At 40.9% G+C, this 19,223-nt stretch overlaps 1 protein-coding gene across 1 annotated transcript in view; it reads left to right on the top strand.

The window, feature by feature from the left end:
- HGD (homogentisate 1,2-dioxygenase) overlaps positions 1-19,223 on the top strand; it is a 46,066-nt gene that overhangs the window by 9,050 nt on the left and 17,793 nt on the right. Inside the window, exons 4-7 of the mRNA XM_066241201.1 lie at positions 1,550-1,655; positions 15,485-15,544; positions 16,999-17,090; positions 18,233-18,267. Of these exons, the coding sequence (XP_066097298.1) occupies positions 1,550-1,655; positions 15,485-15,544; positions 16,999-17,090; positions 18,233-18,267 (293 nt within the window). The remainder of the gene's footprint in view (positions 1-1,549; positions 1,656-15,484; positions 15,545-16,998; positions 17,091-18,232; positions 18,268-19,223) is intronic.

The following is a 19,223-nucleotide window of genomic DNA, read 5'->3' as shown; positions in this document are numbered from 1 at the left end:
CTGAGGTCACATCATCTAGAGATGGAGAAATCAAATGGAAACTGAACAAATGGTTCAATGTGTGGTCATGCCAACTCCACCCCCTGAAGTAGACTGTTTCAAAGCTTAAAGGGCCAGATCCTGTTCAAGCTTCTCTGGTCTCCCATTGTCAGAAGTAGTGTTTCCTCTCCATTCTGTACTCTGTGAGGGCAACAGCCTCTGAAAGGACTTGGGTTCCTTTTAGTGAGTTTCAGTGTCCCTCTCAACTTCTAGAGGGTTGTCGTCTTGGTGTCTTTCAAAGTTATTTCATCAGAGTCTTCTTTTCCTCCTGAAACCTGAGATTGGGGTCCTGGCAGAAAGATCTTTGGCTCAGACCTTGACTTATACAGATAGTAAAACTGGAAGAAGGAAGGAAGGAAGGAAGGAAGGAAGGAAGGAAGGAAGGAAGGAAGGAAGGAAGGAAGGAAGGAAGGGAGGGAGGGAGGGAGGGAAGGAGGGAGGGAGGAAGGGAGGAAGGAAGGAGAGAAAGAAGGAAGGAAGGAGAGAAGGAGGGAGGGAGGAAGGAAGGAAGGAAGGAAGGAAGGAAGGAAGGAAGGAAGGAAGGAAGGAAGGAAGGAAGAAGGAAGGGAAGGAGTGAGGAAGCCATAAATATATTATAAAAAAATAAGGACAGATAGTCTTATAAAGACAAATACAAAAATTATAAAGGACTTATACAAGTAATTAATAAAAAAATTACAAAGGTCTAGTAAACATGTAGATTTTCAATCTTATTCATAATAAATAAAATACATAATTAAGATAAAATATTTTTTTTTTACCTATGAGGGTAAAATCACTAATAATACATTATATTTGTGAAGATTTGGGTGATTAGGCATTTTCACATATTTTTAGTTGTGAAAATAAAGTGGTACAACAATTTGAGAGTTGTCCTCATATATGCATTGCACATATCTGAAAGAATATGCAAGAAAATTGTTAAGCTCTGATGCCGCTGAGGATTGGCCCTGAAGAAACAGGAGGAGAGCGTCATTTACCTTTCAGGAGTTTTTGAATTACTTGAATTATTTTTACCACTGGCATGTATTATTTTTTTAATTTTAAAGAAGAAAATTGATTTACATTTCAATCATAACAAAGAAACCACCCATATCTTCTTAATCTACATAGGATTCGTTGTCCTCACCTTCCAGAGCAAGGATTGGTATCCAATGACATATGTACACTAATGTTTTCCTATGGATTTCCCTACACAGATAGTCCTTTAAGGTGCTTCCTTTTCTTTTCCAGTTGTCATTGGGAAGGGCATTTCTTCATTTTTTGGTAGTATGGGAATAACCAAGAGCTAGAGCCTGAATATGGAGGGTGATGAGTAGAGTGGAAAGAGAAGAAAAGGCCAGAGTTGCGGGCAGCACTGGCTATTAAGATGTGATGCTGTGTCATTGCTTTTCAAATTAAAGCCCACAGATTGTTGTTGACTTGAGTGTCTTCCTGATGGTACTTCCTGAGCCAGTGTGTATATCACTCATAACATTTCTGTAAGTCACGTGTCCTTGTTTCCTCCCAGTTGGCTATATAGGATTCTACCTTCGGTTTCTCACAAGCCCTTTGAATCCACTGACCAAGGCCATGTCACACACAACTGGGATGAAGTTGATGCTGATCCTAACCAGGTAACCGGATCTACAAATTAGAATATACCATGTATCCAAAGCCTTGAATGTAAATATTTAAGTCAAGGTTGGGTCTTTGAGAAATTAGACAGTTTTTTTTAATCTATTAAACTGTATCTGTTGTTTTGCTCAAACTTAGGTAGGAATTTTGGATTTGATTGAGTGTGTGTGTGTGTGTGTGTGTATAAAAGCTTGTGCTTTTCTAGCCTAATGGGGTCTAGGTAGACACAGAAGTGGCTCAGTCTCAGCAGGAATGCCAAGGTAAGTTAGATATTTGGAAATTATATAGGCTAGTAAAAATACCTACATGCCCACAGGTTGGGTGATTGGCTAGTTTTAATCTAAACTTACCACAGAATATAGAAAACACATTCAACACTCACATATCTGAAAAAGAACCTCTGATACAGAAATGGAGACTTGTCTGAGCTGGATTCTGTAAGTTTATTGTGGTGACAGATTGCTGCACATTCTCTGCAGACCTAGGAGCTGCCATTTCTTGCCTAAGTTTCCTTCTTTTGTTTGAGTGACCAGAGCTTTCCTCTGGGCATCAGTATTTATACACTCTGCTTTCAGTAATAAGACAGACCTAATGCTACAATAGACTGAGCTCCATTTTTTTTTTTTTACCTTCTGAGAACCCCAGTGTATTCCCTTTGTCCTTGAACTTAGGTATATGTCACTGATCACAGGTATATAGTGCAGAACAGACCTGGGTTTGCATCTGTGTCCCTCTATTACCTGCTGTGTCTTTGCGCCATGGTACTTGACCTGTAAATTGGTATGATAATCTGCTGTGCAATAATGCTGTTGCAAAGATTATATAACAGAACAGGTGTGAACATGCTTCCAACAGTGCCTGGCACACAGGAGGAGGCAAGAACCATGATTCTGATATAGCCATCAAATATATTCACTGAAAGGCAGTGGTTGTACATACAAATTGCAGAGTTTCTATTCAGATACTTGTTTTTTCATTTTGTATTATTTTTTGTTCTGAGGTCCTGTCTGCCAAACTGACAGAACACAGTTTTGTCTCTGTCTTGGCTGGGAATCACTGGTCTTAAAGGATGCCGAAGCAGGAGTAGGGGGTTGGGCCTCGCTGGCTGGTCCCTCTCACTGGGTAGTGTTAAGACGCCCATTGTTCTGCTGATGTCATGCCAGATTTGAGCATGGAATCACCTGCAAGATCACTCACTTCTGCTCCTGTTGTACTAAATATGCCACACAGCCATTCCCTTCTTCTGGGCGTTGCCAGGTCACAGATCCAAGATTCCTCCTCTGTATCCAAAGTCCATACAAAACAACAGTCTCTCTCTCTCCCTCCCCACTCCCCCATCCCCTTTCCAAAGTCCAAGAAGATCTGCCTCCCCTCAGTTTACCAAGACATTTTGTCTATACCTACAAGCCCCCTTCCCCTAAATGCTTAGATTTTTTTTTTTTTGTAGAACAAGAGTAATTCTTAGTTCCTTTGGGTTTCCTGCCCTGCTTCACCTCTTCTCTAATTATAGAAATCACAGAGAATCAAGTACTGCTTGAATGCTACTCACTCCCCTCCAACAAGGACAGAAAAGGAGGCATTCAGAGTGTGGGCAATTGTGAGTTAGCAACTTCAAATACTACCCACCTCACAGCCATTTTAAAACCAGGATGTTTTGGCTAAACTTACAGTGGTATGAAGTTTAATGCGCGAAGAAGACATCCTTCTCAGTTTGCCACTGGCCTGTAGATTGCCTTTGAGTATATTGGAGAAAGTCAGCTCCTGCTCCAACCTCCAACCCCGCAGATACGGTCTCCTGCCAAGGCACAAGGTTGGGCTTTCAGCTCCTGCCCCGCCCCCCTTCTGCTGCTCAGGGCCCTGGTGGGACACAATCTGTACAACCAACCAGAGGACCCTATCTTCACCTCATCCTTGAGTCTCACCTGGGTTCCCAACCCAATTCTATCCTACCACCTTCTCCCTCACACTCTGGGGTTAGGACGGCATCTGGCAGACCATCCTCATGTAATCATGCCCCTTATTCATTTAACCATTTCCCTTATTCACTAAGCCATTTACTTCCCCGCTCACCTCATAAACCATGTTAGCCAAAGCCACTACGCATTCTCTGAGAATTTGCTTGATTCTCAAATTCTCTAATTTTCCTCTTAGAGATACAATGGCCACAATATTTGCTTTTTATTAATAAATAGACCTGACTGCTTAATAGTGTGGCTCAATCTTCCATTAGAAACCATAAAGGATGGAAAACTGTACTTTGGTAGGATTTCTGGTTGGGTAAAATAAATTAAGCATTTATTATATACTAGCTTTGAGAGGGTATTTGGACCACAGTAAGTTTTCTGTGTTTTTTTCTTCAGGCAGGATAGAGAATCTTCAATTAAGTTATTAATAGTTTTCTCGAGTAGAGCCAAATTACATGTTATGCAAAAGAGCAGAGTGGTTGAAACATCAGCAAATAAGACAAAAATTAAGTGTAAAATTGGATACAGAGGAGGAATCTTGGATCTGTGACCTGGCAAAATCATCACTGAAAAAAAATTTTTAAATCACCCATAAAGTATAGAATACCTGGTTTTGTGTGTGCTACCCTGTATGGTAATTCTCATGTGCATTAAATTTGATAACCATTGAGCTAGACTAAAAGTAAGGATTATAGAAAAAGTCCAGAGGGCAGACATTTGGGAATTCAAATCATGGGTCCTTTAAGATAACTATTAAAAAACTAGTGGTTAGCCTGATCAAGCAGTGGTGTAGTGGATAGAGCATCAGACTGGGACACAGAGGACCCAGGTTCAAAACCCCAAGGTTGCCAGCTTGAGTGTGGGGTCACTGGCTTGAGCGCGGGCTCATCTGGCTTGAGCACAAGCTCACCAGGTTGAGCGCGGGGTCGCTGGCTTGAGCATGGGATCATAGACATAGTCACTGGCTTGAGACCAAAGGTTGCTGGCTTGAACCCAAGGTTATTGGCTTCAGCAAGGAGTCACTCACTCTGCTGTAGCCCCCCTGGTCAAGGTACATATGAGAAAGCAATCAATGAATAACTAAGAAGCCACAACAAAGAATTCATGCTTCTCATCTCTCTCCCTTCCCCTCTCTCTCTCTCTCTCTCTCTCTCTCTCTCTCTGTCATACACACAAAAAATACCAGTGGTTATTTAATAACTAGGGGTGAAGTGGGAAGTTTCAGTGCCCCTGCCTTCTCATATCATCCACACCAGTTATCTAAGTCTCTATAACCTTAATTCATCTTCTTAGATTTGATTGTGGTTGTGTGGACAACAGTGGAAACCTACTTCTTTTATATTTTATTTAGGGTAGGGGAGTTACATTTTAAACCCAGCCTTTAAGGAAAATGTGACTCTACTGGGAGTGTGATATGTAATATGTATAGTATTATCCTTTTATTATATATTATTATTTCTATAACTACTATTGTTATATTTCATTTAACATAAATATATCCTTTTATAATGATTATTTTGGAGTACAAGTGGCTTATCAATGGATGCTAACCTTGTCCTGATAGAATTTTTCTGGTTTTGTGTTATTATAAAGGTCATATACACTTATAAAAACTCAAATGATGTAAAATTAACAAAAGAGGAAATGGAACTCTCTCACCATAGGTGAAAGTCAAGTATGCCATTTGGGCATGTTTAATTCATTATTTCATTAATAGTTAACATAAATTTTGAGAGGGGAGTTTGAGGCAACTGCATCATATAAAGACATCAAAATAGCTGTAGCAAAGTTTCTGCTTATTTTCCAGTAGATCATCAATATATATTTATTTTCTCCCTCCCCCAACCCCATGTGTTCCATTTTAACCTTTCTTTGCATTTCTCCTTGAACTTGTTACCCTTCCCCATATTGAATTTCTTGAAACATTTTTTATGTGGTAGCCACCAAATGAATTTTTCCTCCAATATTTCCGCTGCTCATTTTTGAACTTGTGCTCACATAATTTCGGATAGATGTTCTCCAGAACTCAATAGTGCCTCTCTGAACTCCAGCCCCATCAAGGTAGTAGATTATCATCTTCCTCCTCTGTCAGCTCCATCACCTGCCATCTATTTCCCTCGCCCTGATACACATACCCTGGCTGTTCTTGCTACATCCATTCTCTTGTCTTTTCATTTACATCTTCTTGGCAAGTTACTATCTCTTTCTAATTCGATGCTCCATTATTAACCACAAAAATCTGCACTCATCACTTCTCTACCTCATAACCTCCTCCAAAAAATGTATTCCAGATTCTCACCAAGAAAGTCTGAGAAAATTATATTTAGGTACCTATCTGACAATCCTTCCTAGCTAAAGCCTGTGTGGTAGGTATGTCTTCACCTGTCACAGATCAAGTCAAATAATTCATCAGCTCACCAACTCCCCACATTAGTCATTTCTGGGATTTTGAAGATCTGAGAATTACCTAATGTTTCCTCCACAAGAACATCATGGGATATACTGTCATCACTGTAATCTCTGATACCCTCCCAGGAAAATTGGGGACTATAACCTCAAAACTTTCATTTTCTTTTAGTGTATATATTTAATGAATTGTCTAAGAGTTAATGCAAACTCTTTTTGAGTGTATTTAGATTTAGCCTGTGGACATGAGTTCAATCCATTTATATCTTACATAAGAAATGTATCTAATTCTATTCATCATTCACCTTACTCTAACTTCTGGAATCTCAGAGTTTAACAAATCTGTGTCCAATTTAAATAATTTTACATATTTCAATTAGCATTACTGAATCAGTATTCCTTTTAAAGATCATAGTTCATTAAAATTTATTTTTTATTACTATATCCCCAACGTCTTGATTGCTGGGAAGTCATACTCTTGACCCAGTTAAACCTCAGCTGTGGAAATTACCTTTTAGTTCTCAGTACAATTTGGACCAAGTGATAAACACCTCAAAGCTAATTAAAAACTACATCATAAAGTTAGCTCTGCCTCTAGGACATGCAAATTGTCAAAAATGTTTCAAACAGTACAACTTTATAGGATGTTGGTTGTCTAATTTGTCAAAATGCTCAAGTCTCACAATCCTAAAAGCCCCTTCCCTCCAAAAATATCTTGGGTTTCCACCTCTTTAAGCTTTTAACTCTTTTTGATTCAGCCTGCCCTGGCTACTCTATTGATGCCTTCTTTAAACAACAATAATGCACCCCCACCCCACCATTATTACATATTTGTATTTAAAACTTACGTAAAAGTATCAATGCCCAATAATCCCACCAAGGCAGAGTTAATAACTAATAGTTTGGTTTTTCTTTCCAGATTTTATTTATTTATTTATTTATTTGAGAGAGAGAGAGAGATATGAGAAGCATTAACTTGTAGTTGCAGCACCTTAGTTATTCATTGATTGTTTTCTCTTATGTGCCTTGACCGGGGGGCTCCAACCGAGGCAGTGACCCCTTGCCCAGTGACCTTGGGCTTCAAGCCAGTGACCATGTACAATAATTATGTCTATGATTCCATGCTTAAGCCTGCAACCTCGCACTCAAGCCAGCAACCTCGGGGTTTCGAACCTGGGTCCTCAGCGTCCCATGCTGACACTCTATCCACTGTGCCACTGCCTGGTCAGGCTTTACAGTCTTATTATTTGTATATATATGTAAATAAATAAAGTCCAGTGTCCTATGCAACCAGAGAACAAAAAATAATTGAAAATAATTTCCTTTGTTTCTTCTAAAAATATTCAACGAGATCTAATATCATGCCCACAACGTTAATTTTTAAAATGTCCTTTTCCCGACTTTTCCCAGATTCCAACCCTCTCACACCAGATCTACGTCTCCACAGTCTTCATATGACCTGGGATATCTAACACATGCCTCCTTTCAAATAGTAGAATCACAAGTATTTGTTGACTATACTCCCTGATAGCTTGGAGCCCATCAGCTTGTAAATAGACTAGATTCCATTTTCCTAAATGCATTCCCTGGTGTTTGCCAACATTGCAGTGCACGTTACCCTGTTCAGCCCTTTTTGACAGCTTGCTGGCTCTCTATACAGTACATCTCCATCGAATTGTACTTTACTCCTTAGAAAGATGTTGGAGCTGTCTGCAAACCAGATTATTTCACTGTGTCTGTCTCTTATTTTCCATGTGTAAAAACATTAAATAGGCCCTATGCCAGGACTTATTCTTGAGGGAATGTTCCTGTTTATATTTTTTCTTCCAAAGTCACTTCTACTTATCCATTTTCTTGTTCTCCCATCAGAAAGTGTCCACACTTCCAGGGTCTTGTGTAATAGGTTCCCTGAGGGCACAGACTGTCTTGTTCATCTCCAGCACATAGCATAAAACTTGGCACACAGAGAGGTTCAATAAATCATTTGAAAGAATTAATATTAAAAGGTTGGACAAGAATGCTGACACTAAAGGACCTTAGCAGGATTCAGGTCTCAGGAGTCAGACTCAGCCAGGGAAACTCAGTACTGGAAGAGAAGTATATAAAGTCAGATCTGAAGACCAAGCACAAGACCATTGGAAAGAGACAAAGCCTGGGTTCCGGAGCCAAGGAGATCATGAATAGTTTGGGAAGACTATCAAGACAATCTGACAGTAAAGGGCTTAGGGTTTAGGTTACTAAGATACTCTGAGAGAGTATTGGCATCAGTTCTCAGGAGAAAAAAAATTACCTGTTCTAAACCATCTGTGTTTTCACTTGAAAAATAGAGATGATAGTAATCCTTGGAGTCTCAGATAGTTGTGATAATTAAATGCCACCCAACAAATATTTATTGAGTGAACACTATGTTTCATGATCTATGCTAGGTTCTGAGAAATGGATTTAACACCCTTGGCTTTATACTCAAAGGCAAGGCGAAATGGGAATCTAGGATTTTTGTTTTTGTAAAAAAAATGTTATCCAAATCCCATGAAGGCTCACCTCTTTTGTAGCCTCATGGAAGACTTTTGAAAGTGTAAATAAAGTATAGTGACTTGAATCCTACCTACCTCCTGTGCTCTTATCTATTATCTCAAAGAACTTCAAAGAAAAAAAAGAATCTCAAAGAATTCAATGCCTAATTTTTCCCCACACCAATCATGTTACCTTTTTGCTCAAATTGCTAGATTTGCTGGGACATTCAGTGAGTTACTCTTTTATTTTATTTGCTACCCCCCCAAAACTCCCCCACCCACCCACCTATCTGGACTGAAGTTCACTGTAATGGATTACCCTGGGCCTCTTCTAGCCATCGCTGGGCTCATAAATGCTGACAGTGTAATTACTATTGTACCATTATCTACAACAGGGGTCCCCAAACTACGGCCCCCTGAGGCCATTTATCCGGCCCCACTGCACTTCCGGAAGGGGCACCTCTTTCATTGGTGGTCAGTGTTCTGAGAGTAACTGAACGAGAACGAGGTACTGCGCAAAGGATTATGTGGCTGCACAATGGAAGACATCCAAAAGCAGGCCCATAGTTCCCATTGAAATACTGGTCAGTTTGTTGATTTAAATTTACTTGTTATTTATTTTAAAATTGTATTTGTTCCCGTTTTGTTTTTTTACTTTGAAATAAGATATGTGCAGTGTGCATAGGGACTTGTTCATAGTTTATTTTATAGTCCAGCCCTCCAATGGCCTGAGGGACAGTGAACTGGCCCCCTGTGTAAAAAGTTTGGGGACCCCTGATCTACAAGTTACTTCCAATTTGGGGGGTAGATGGTACTGACTTCTAACAATATGTCTACCTTTAACCGGCCAATGATATTAAGAGTATCTAATTCATCTAATCTAGTTGAGTCCAGTGCAATTTTGTAGGGAAGCTCAGTAAATCAAAGAATCTCAGTATTGAAAAATATACTTGAACCAACCAGTCCAAAGCCTGACCTTCCAACTCTGAAATTAACACAGGTCAATTCACTTGTTTCTTTTTGTCTCTGGGTGTGGTTTTCAAATCTTGGTCATTAAACATTTCCACTGATTCCCTGTTTTTCTCCTTTGGTAACCATAAGGAGTTTTTAATTTTAACTTTGTGCTCACTTGAAGCTACTTTTCAAATTATTTTTTACCACCTCATTTCTAGTAAGTAAAAGTTTATTTTCCAATAGAACTTATAGAATATAGCTGTAGAATATGTGAAGCAATGATAGAATTGAAAGAAGAATTAAACCCTGGCCGGTTGGCTCAGTGGATAAAGTGTCAGTCTAGTGTATGGATGTCCCAGGTTCGGTTCTCAGTCAGGGCATACAAGAGAAGTGACCATCTTCTTCTCTTCCCCTTCCTCTCCCCCTTCTCTCCCTCTTCCCTTCTTGCAGCCAGTGGTTCAATTTGAGTGTCAGCCCTGGGAACTGAGGATAGCTCGGCTGGTTCGAGCCTCAAGTGCTAAAAAATGCTCAGTTGAGTCAAGCATCAGCTCCAGGCAGGAGTTAGTGGGTGGATACTGGTTGGGGTGCATACAGGAGTCTATCTCACTATCTCTCCTCCTCTCACTTAAAAAAGAAAGAAATAAAGAGAGAGAAAAAGAAAATAAAAGAAAGAAAGAAGAGAAAAGAAAGAAAGAAAGAGAATTAGATGAATCCCCAATTATAGATGAAGATGTCAACACCTCTATCCCAATTGTTGATAGAACAACTGGACAAAAAATCAGAAAGAATATGAAAGAATGGAGGGGTTTTCACACATAAAAAACTGACTTACATTTTAGAAATAATCTTTGGACTTATAGAAACATTTGCCAATTTTACTAACTATTGCCTGAATGTAATTTTCACTTACAAATATCTCACAAATTTACTTTAGTCTTGTTCTTTGAGATTAGCAATGTTCTCAGTACTTTATATTTATTCATTCAATTGTTCAACACAAATTTAGTAAAATCTATTAGAGGTAGACATTGCATTGAATACTACAATGAATTTCTTTTTTTTTTTTTTGAACTGTTTAATAATTAAATTCTGTAGGAAGCTATTTAGCAATAATATATGGTATAAATAAAACAAACTGTTAAAACGTTATAGGACTAAATCATTTAACAAGTCCACTTTATTATTTTCAGCAGCTCTTCCCTGAAGGGAATTATAGTTTTCTCTAGCACCCCCTTGTTACATGTAAGAAAAAACACAATCCAGAGAGAGAAAATTACTTGCCTGAGTTCAGAAAGTCAATAGGAACAGAGGCAATAGCAAACCCAAGTCTCCAGGCTCAGCCCAATGCACAGCCCCCTTGTGCTGGGCTGGGATCTGAGGGTAACTGTTCCACAGCATGCAATCAAGTTGAACATCTGGATTTGTCAGATGAATCAGCCCTTTACTCCACAGACTCTTCCTGTTTATTCTTTCCCCAGATCTCTCTCCTTATATTCAGCAAGCTATCACACCAAAGCTCCTAACCAGAATCTCTTGCCTAAAGATGCAAAGCTTGGCTTGACCTGTGGTGGCACAGTGGATAAAGCATTGATCTGGAACCCTGAGGTTGCTGGTTCAAAACCATGGGCTTGCCAGTCAAGGCACATATGGGAGTTGATGCTTCCTGCTCCTCTCCCCTTCTCTCTCTCTCTTTCTCTCTCTCTCTCCTCTCTCTAAAGTGAATAGATAAAATCTTTAAAAATTTTTTTTTTTAAAGATTCAAAACTTGCTTACTTTGGGTACCGAGTTTGTCAGAACCACCTTCAGGTCTTACCTTCCTTCATGATAAGCTGAACATAGGCCCTGTACAATCTGATACCCTCATAGTCAGCAGATAAACTACTCCTTTCCCTATACCACCTCTATCATTTGAAGGGCATCACTTTTCGCATTAGAAAAGGTTCTTCAAGGCCACTGCTTTATCCAGATGTGAGCCCTGTTGAAGGCACACTCCCAGCATCGCCATGTAGGTGCCTTTCCTCCTGCCTCCCTAGGCTCACTCTCCTCCTGGCTTAAGGGCTGATGTGTTCCTGAAGACTTTGAAAAACTGACTGGCAAAAATGTAACCAAACCAACTCATCAGCCGCTCTGGTTCAGTCTTTCCCACTCACAGAGGATGAACTTATTCTCTAGAGGCCAGAACTTAATTATACCCACAACAGGTACCGTATTTAAATTTTAGAAAGTTCTACAAAGGGGTGTGTCATGCAACAAAGCAGGCAGTGTTGCCTCTATTACTGGGATTCCTCCTCCTTCTCCTCCCCCTCTGCCTCCTCCCTCTCCCCATCCTTCTCTTTCTGTCCTCCTCCTCCTCCTTCTCTTCTTCTTCCCCCTGTTCCTCCTCCACCTTCTTTTCTTCTATCTCCTTTCTCTTTTTTTTTCTTGCTCTTTTATTTTAGGTTTGTAAATCCATGCATTATTTAAACATTCTTGCTATGTGGTAATTAGCATGTCTCTGCCATACTTGCCCACGATATCACAATTTAGTTGATTGATTAATTGGTTAGTTGATTGAGTGGACTTTTCTGAACATGGTTCAGCAACATAAGAATCACAGAATCTCTGGGTTGGGTGTGCTGATTCTTAGACTGTAGCTGCACATTAGAATAGCTTACACAAAATACTGATGCATGGGCCCCCTCCACAGGGGGTCTTGAGTCTCAAAGACTGCCCAGGTGATTCTCAGGGGTAAACCGGGTTCAGAATCTCTGGATATATCTATAACATTCCAGGCAACCACTGATCTGATACTTAAATCCCTTCTATTGGAAAAACTAGAATGATGACCTCTTTTTGGAACCAAGATCATAAGTAATATTATTTCCCGATACTCTTCCTGAATACATAAATTCTGTGCTGCAGCTATAGAGGGAAGTAGCACCTAATGTTCAGTAATAGACCAGAGTGTCCCCTCAAAAAGTGAGCAGTGCCTAGTTATGGCTCTTCCTGTTGTCAGGGGAATATCCTCCTAGGGCAGTGGTTCTCAACCAGGGGAAATTTGTCCCCGAGGTGACATTTGACAATGAAGACATTATTGGTTGTTACAACTTGAGAGCGTGCTACTGGCATTCAATGAATAGAGATCAGGGATGCTGCCAAGTATCCGACCATACACAGGACAGCCCCCGCCCCCCAACGATCATTTGATCCAAAATGTCAACAGTGCCAAGGCTGAGAAAACCTTTCCTAGATCTTTGCTCTCAGGTTCTCCGTCCTCCACCAGGTAATATCATTCTTAATGAATTAGTCCTAAACCTCTTTCTTTTTTCTGAAACGTAACTCCAACTTTTTTTTTTTTTTTTTAGAAAATTAAATTTAACAGGGTGACATTGGTCAACAAGAGTACATAGATTCTGGGCAAACATCTCCACATAATTTGGACAGTTGATTATGTTATATACCCATCACCCAAAGTCAAATCATCCTCTGTCACCTTATATTTGTCCCTCTTTATACCCATCCCCCTCCCCCACCTCACTCCTTCTTCCCCTGTACCACTACACTCTTATCTATGTCCATGAATCTCAATTTTGTGTCCCACCTATGTATGGAATCATACTGTTTTTAGCTTTTCCTGATTTATTTATTTCACTCAGTATAATGTTTTCAAGGTCCAACCATGTTGTTTTAAAAGATACTATGTCATCATTTCTTATGGCTGAGTAGTATTGCATTGTATATACATACACCACATCTTCTTTCTCCATTCCTTTATCGAAGGGCACTTTGGCTGTTTCCATGTCCTGGCCTCTGTGAACAATGCTGCAATAAACATGGGGATGCGTGTGTCTTTACGTACAGTGTTTTCGAGTTTTGGGGGTAAATACTCAGTAGAGGGATTGCTGGGTCATATGGTAGTTCTATTCTTAATTTTTTGAGGAACCATCATACTTTCTTCCATAATAATTGTACTAGTTTGCATCCCCACCAGCAGTGATGAGGGTTCCTTTTTCTCCACAGCCTCTCCAATACTTGTTATTATCTGTCTTGTTGATAATAGCTAATCTAACAAGTGTGACATGGTATCTCATTGTAGTTTTTTTTTTTTGTTTTGTTTTTTTGCATTTTTCTGAAGTTGGAAATGGGGAAGGCAGTCAGACAGACTCCTGCATGCACCCGACCGGGATCCACCTGGCACGCCCGCCAGGGGCAACGCTCTGCCCACCAGGGGGCAATGCTCTGCCCCTCCGGGGCGTCACTCTGTTGCAACCAGAGCCACTCTAGCGCCTGAGGCAGAGGCCAAGGAGCCATCCCCAGCGCCCGGGCCATCTTTGCTCCAATGGAGCCTTGGCTGCGGGAGGGGAAGAGAGAGACAGAGAGGAAGGAGAGGGGGAGGGATGGAGAAGCAGATGGGCGCTTCTCCTGTGTGCCCTGGCTGGAAATCGAACCCGGGACTTCTGCACGCCAGGCCGATGCTCTACCACTGAGCCAACTGGCCAGGGCCTCATTGTAGTTTTGATTTGCATTTCTCTAATAGCTAGTGAAGATGAGCATCTTTTTACATATCTAACATTTTTTCAAATCAACATTTTACATCTGTTTTAAGTAGTCCCAGAATGTGATAATTTATATTGCTTTTAAGAAATAAAGGCTGCTGTCTGACTGTGTATATCATAGAAGCAGAATAATCCCAGTGCTGCCTTTTCCATTTGCTGCTTGCTCTCCACCCCCACCACCCACCCTGGCTGCCTCTCTGAAATACAGAATGAGCTAATCTCAATGACTCCATGGAGTCCCTACCTAGCCTGCCTTGACCAGGCAGTCATCGGAGCCATTCCCTGGGCTGCAGGTCACTCCAGGAGATGTCCTGAGGCCACTAGGTTTATCAGCTGGGTCAGACCACCTGCCAAGTTGATTACTAAGTATGTGTGTGACTCTTTAAATAGAGCCTGGACCTGCTGATTTTTCTTCCCACTTCCTTAGATCATTTCATTTATTAAATTAAAGATTGTTGTGATTTAAACTGAATTGTCTGGCAACCTGGGGACAAACATAGGGTTTGGTTTGAACCTCTAACTGCATTTACCAAATTCAATCTCAGCTGGTACCTTTTTTTTTCTCTTCAAGAAATAATTCAAAATTCCAAGGGCTAGAAGTAGAAGTAGAAGCTTCCCCTGCGGTGCCGGGGGCCCACACAGAGAGACTAGCACAGCCGGCAAGAGGAGCTGATATAAATAGCATTACAGGCAGCATCAGTCAAAACTCACTGATGTGCCTGAGCAAAACGTTCAAAGAAACAAATAGTTTCTGAAATAAGAAGCAATGATATCTTTTTTAAAATTTTTATAATTTAAAGTACTAATAAATAAAGATAATAATATATATGCATATGGGTTAAAAACACATGCACGCACACACAAACACAAACCCAGCTGAGCCCCCTTAAGGAAATAACGGATAGTTATTACATTTAAAATAAAATCAGGCCCTGGCCGGTTGGCTCAGCGGTAGAGCGTCGGCCTGGCGTGCGGGGGACCCGGGTTCGATTCCTGGCCAGGGCACATAGGAGAAGCGCCCATTTGCTTCTCCATCTCTCCCCCCTTCCTCTCTGTCTCTCTCTTCCCCTCCGGCAGCCAAGGCTCCATTGGAACAAAGATGTCCCGGGCGCTGGGGATGGCTCCTTGGCCTCTGCCCCAGGCGCTAGAGTGGCTCTGGTTGCAGCAGAGCGACGCCCCGGAGTGGCAGAGCATCGCCCCCTGGTGGGCAGAGCGTCGCCCCCTGGTGGGCGTGCCGGGTGGATCCCGGGCGGGCGCATGCGGGAGTCTGTCTGACTGTCTCTTCCCGTTTCCAGCTTCAGAAAAATTAAAAAAAAAAAAAAAAAAATCATAAATGGTCAGAGGCTCGCAGGGAGCAGCAATCCTTTCTCTGTAATCGATGCTTTTTATTTGGAAAGTCTACGGTTTCCCCTTGTGAAATCATTTTCCTGTATGTGGGTTGTTGTTTTTTTTCCAGCTTAGATGGAGACCATTTGAGATTCCAAAAGCATCTCAAAAGAAGGTGGACTTCGTGAGCGTAAGTCAACGCTACTCACACCCTCCCACCGCTCTTTCTCTCCTCCCATTCTCTTCTCCTCCTCGGTGAGTGACCCAGCCATCTGCGGCTGATCGCCAAGCAGAAGCAGGGTGGAGGCAGACGGCCAAGGCAGCATCACCTGCCCCTGCTTTAGGCCCTGCCGAGGCAGATCTTACTTACCTGCCACCATCTCCCCTCTGAAACCAAAGGGCACTTGTGGGCTATTTACATGTCCTAACAACCAATGGAAATTGAGCTTTTACCTTTTCAGGTTCCTTTGTTTTTGGAACAAAGACTCCTTTGATAGTCGGGTGAAGCCTCTGTTTTTAAATGCATAAAATAAATTACATAAAATTACAAAGAAGCCCATTATATTGAAATACAGTGATAAAAATATTAAAATGAATTTGGTTTGGCTTATAGTAATATTGTATGTTTCCTTATTAATGCACTAAATCACAAAATCTGTGAGAAGGTCTAATAACTCTGGTTATTAGAAAGATAAGCATAAATGATGTTTTGGGAGATCTATAACAACTATAGTGTGATCTAAATATATCCATGGTTTTTGTCAGTGTCAAGGTTACAGGCACTTCTAATACTGCTGTAGTTTGTTGCTTATGTTTATTAATTAAAGGAAATGATATATTTCAGTCAGAAATTAGTGAAAATAAATATATAATTTCTTCCCATCCAACTTTAGGAACTCCCTGGACTAGAGCCCTGGGCTAGAATAGGATCAACTCAGGCTAGCAACCCTAGTTAGTACAATGCTGATTAGAAGTTCTACTTGGCAGTTATAGGTGCTAAGAGTATAGGAACACCTGTGCTCAGAGCAAGGGGTGTGTGGGGAAGGAGAAGAGGAGCTCGAAGAAAGTGGGGCTCAAAGAAGATAGTGGAAGATTCTGCAGACCAACCTCAGTTCATGGTTTACTTAGGGAGAGTCCAGGTGTCCAGCCACAGGCCAATTTGTTTGGATGATGTTAAACCCATACTAAGTGCTCCAAACCCTGTGTAGACTCATCTACATAGACCCCAAAAATGAAAATTGAGTTAAAATACAAGTAGCCCCCCCCCATGTGAATTATGGACCTTGGAGGAGCAGAGCACCCTCTTTGGGGCTAGCTCTTTTGTAATCTGTGTTTTGGGGCTGAGGGCTGTTTTAGAAAGCCTGTGTGTGCAGTTTCTTGGACTGTGCATGATCAGCAGAGGATTACAGTTGGTCAGTGCTTCCCTTTGCCTTGCTCTGGAGAGATTGGGGCTGAACTTATTCATAAACAGAGGGCTGCCCACATGGTCTGGTGTATATGAGGGGCATTAACTGGTTCCTAATGCTGCAACCTTCCTCCCCAAACCCCCCAACCCCATCCCCAGGCCCTCAGGGGCCAAGAGGAGGGATGGCCTCTTAGGCACTATTCATGTTCACCCTTCTCTCTCCTGGGGTTCTCTCCCAGGGCCTGCATACCTTGTGTGGAGCTGGAGACATCAGATCTAATAATGGGCTTGCTGTCCACATTTTCCTCTGCAACACCTCCATGGGGGACAGGTACGTGGCTCAGTGCTGAGGCAAGACACCCCCATTCCCCCAAAGCTGCACACCAGAGGGTCAAATCCAGGTGGTTATTTTTGTTACTGTGGTTTTTTCCCCCAGAGCAATGTTGATGTGCACTTATTAATAATAATAAATGAGTGTTTCCATCTTGATTGACTCCTGTGACATAAGTTAAATGTCACATAAGGATGGAAATAGAAAAGGGATGATGGGGCACTGGAAAGCAGGAGCAGTCCAAGTCATTTCGACTTTAACCAGATTTGGGTTAGAATATTCTTAATTTCCAAGATTCCCAAGACTCTTCTTGAGTTCAAGAGCAGCCATTAGGACCACCTGTCAGTGACAGGTCAAGCTGACAGACATTGACTTCAGCTAATAACTTTGTGTAAGCTTAAAGTTCCTAAATAGAGGAGCTCAGATATTTTTTTTAATTAGAAAAACATATGTGAATGGCATTCCTGCCTTTTCTTTGGGAAACAGAATATCATATCGATTTTTGAACCAGACTGTTGTGTCCAAAGGTAATTTTACCATTCCTGACTGAGTGACCTTGGGCAAGTCATTAAACTTATCTGAGCCATGAATCAGGTCCAAGATCATAGCCCTATGGCAAGGCACAAGAGATGTCCCTTGGGGCCCAACCTCATATCAAGCACCTCCTCTCTCTCCACTTGAGCCACACTAGCCTTCATTCAGTTCTTACAACCTGCTATGTGTCCTCTTGCCTCAAGCTTTGCACATACTGTTCCTTCTGCCTGGAATGTTCTCCCCCCTTAAAGCCTTGCCTAGATGATTCCTTCAGATTGCATGTAAATGTCCCTTTTTCAGGGAAGCTTTTGCTGACTCCTCAAGCTAGATCATGTCCATTATTCTTTCATTCCTCTAGACTTGACTTTCATAGTGCCACTACAGTTTATAATGATATATCCATAGTTCTGTAATTGTTTGATTGTATCCAACCTCCTACTAGACTCTAAGCTTCATGAGGGCAGAGTTTGGGTCATTTTGTACACCATTTTATACCAAGCCCTAAGCCTGGCACAGAGTGGATATTGAACAATAATTTGCACAGTAAATTAATTTGTCTAGATGGTATTAAAATTGAAAAATCACAGGAATGATTCTATATGTTTCAGATGCTTTTACAATTCAGATGGAGACTTCTTGATTGGTAAGTTTTAAAGATTTTGGACCTCTTCACTGTGAATTTAGCATTAGTCACAAGCTGCTTTTTAATTTTATACATATTCCTTTTCTTCATTCTTCAATCTTATTCAAAGTGGAATCTACAACTAAGGTCTAAAGACAATTGGTGGTCTGGAAAAGATTCCTAGTGTATCTCAAAGCCTCCACTCTAGGTCCTGGTCTTTCTGATTTTGCCCATTTCTGCTGAGTCGTTCTAATATGGGAGATCTGGGCAGCTGGAAATAAATGAAGAGTAACACCACGATGTGATTAACTTATTAAGATAACTCTATTTGCCTTCATACTTGCCCAAGAAAAGACTGTCATTGCTATCTAAAATTTAAATACAGATTTTCATGAGAGCACCTAAAATGGAATGTCTATTAGAGATTCTCTGCTCTGCCCTTTCTTTTTTGATGGTTTTAGTACCAATATTTTGAACACTTTGGTGTAGATCAGTGGTAGTCAGCCCTGGTTCCTACCGCCCACTAGTGGGCATTCCAGCTTTCATGGTGGGTGGTAGTGGAGCAACCAAAGTATAAATAAAAAGATAGATTTAACTATAGTAAGTTGTTTTATAAAGATTTATTCTGCCAAATTTAGCGAAAACCCGACATAAAGTACTTGGTAAGTAATTATTATTATATGCTTTAACTTGCTGTAACTCTGCTTTATAAATTTTATAAAGTAAAGTTACTTCCCTACTTTATAAATCACCATTACTGTGGAACCGGTGGGCGGTTAGAAAATTTTACTGCTAACAGAGATACAAAAGTGGGCAGTAGGTATAAAAAGGTTGACTACCCCTGGTGTAGATATTAGACATGCAGATGACAGTCTTCTGCGGAAAGTATCAGAAATAAGTGATTTTTTCCCCTTCTGGTCATTCCACAGAATTGTGTATATACAAGCTTCAATTTTTTCACTCACATTCTTTAGATA

Source organism: Saccopteryx bilineata, chromosome 8, assembly GCF_036850765.1.
Source record: "Saccopteryx bilineata isolate mSacBil1 chromosome 8, mSacBil1_pri_phased_curated, whole genome shotgun sequence".
NCBI lineage: Eukaryota > Metazoa > Chordata > Mammalia > Chiroptera > Emballonuridae > Saccopteryx > Saccopteryx bilineata.
The sequence above is the reverse complement of the archived record's forward strand: the minus strand, read 5'-3'. Positions and strand labels throughout refer to the sequence as shown.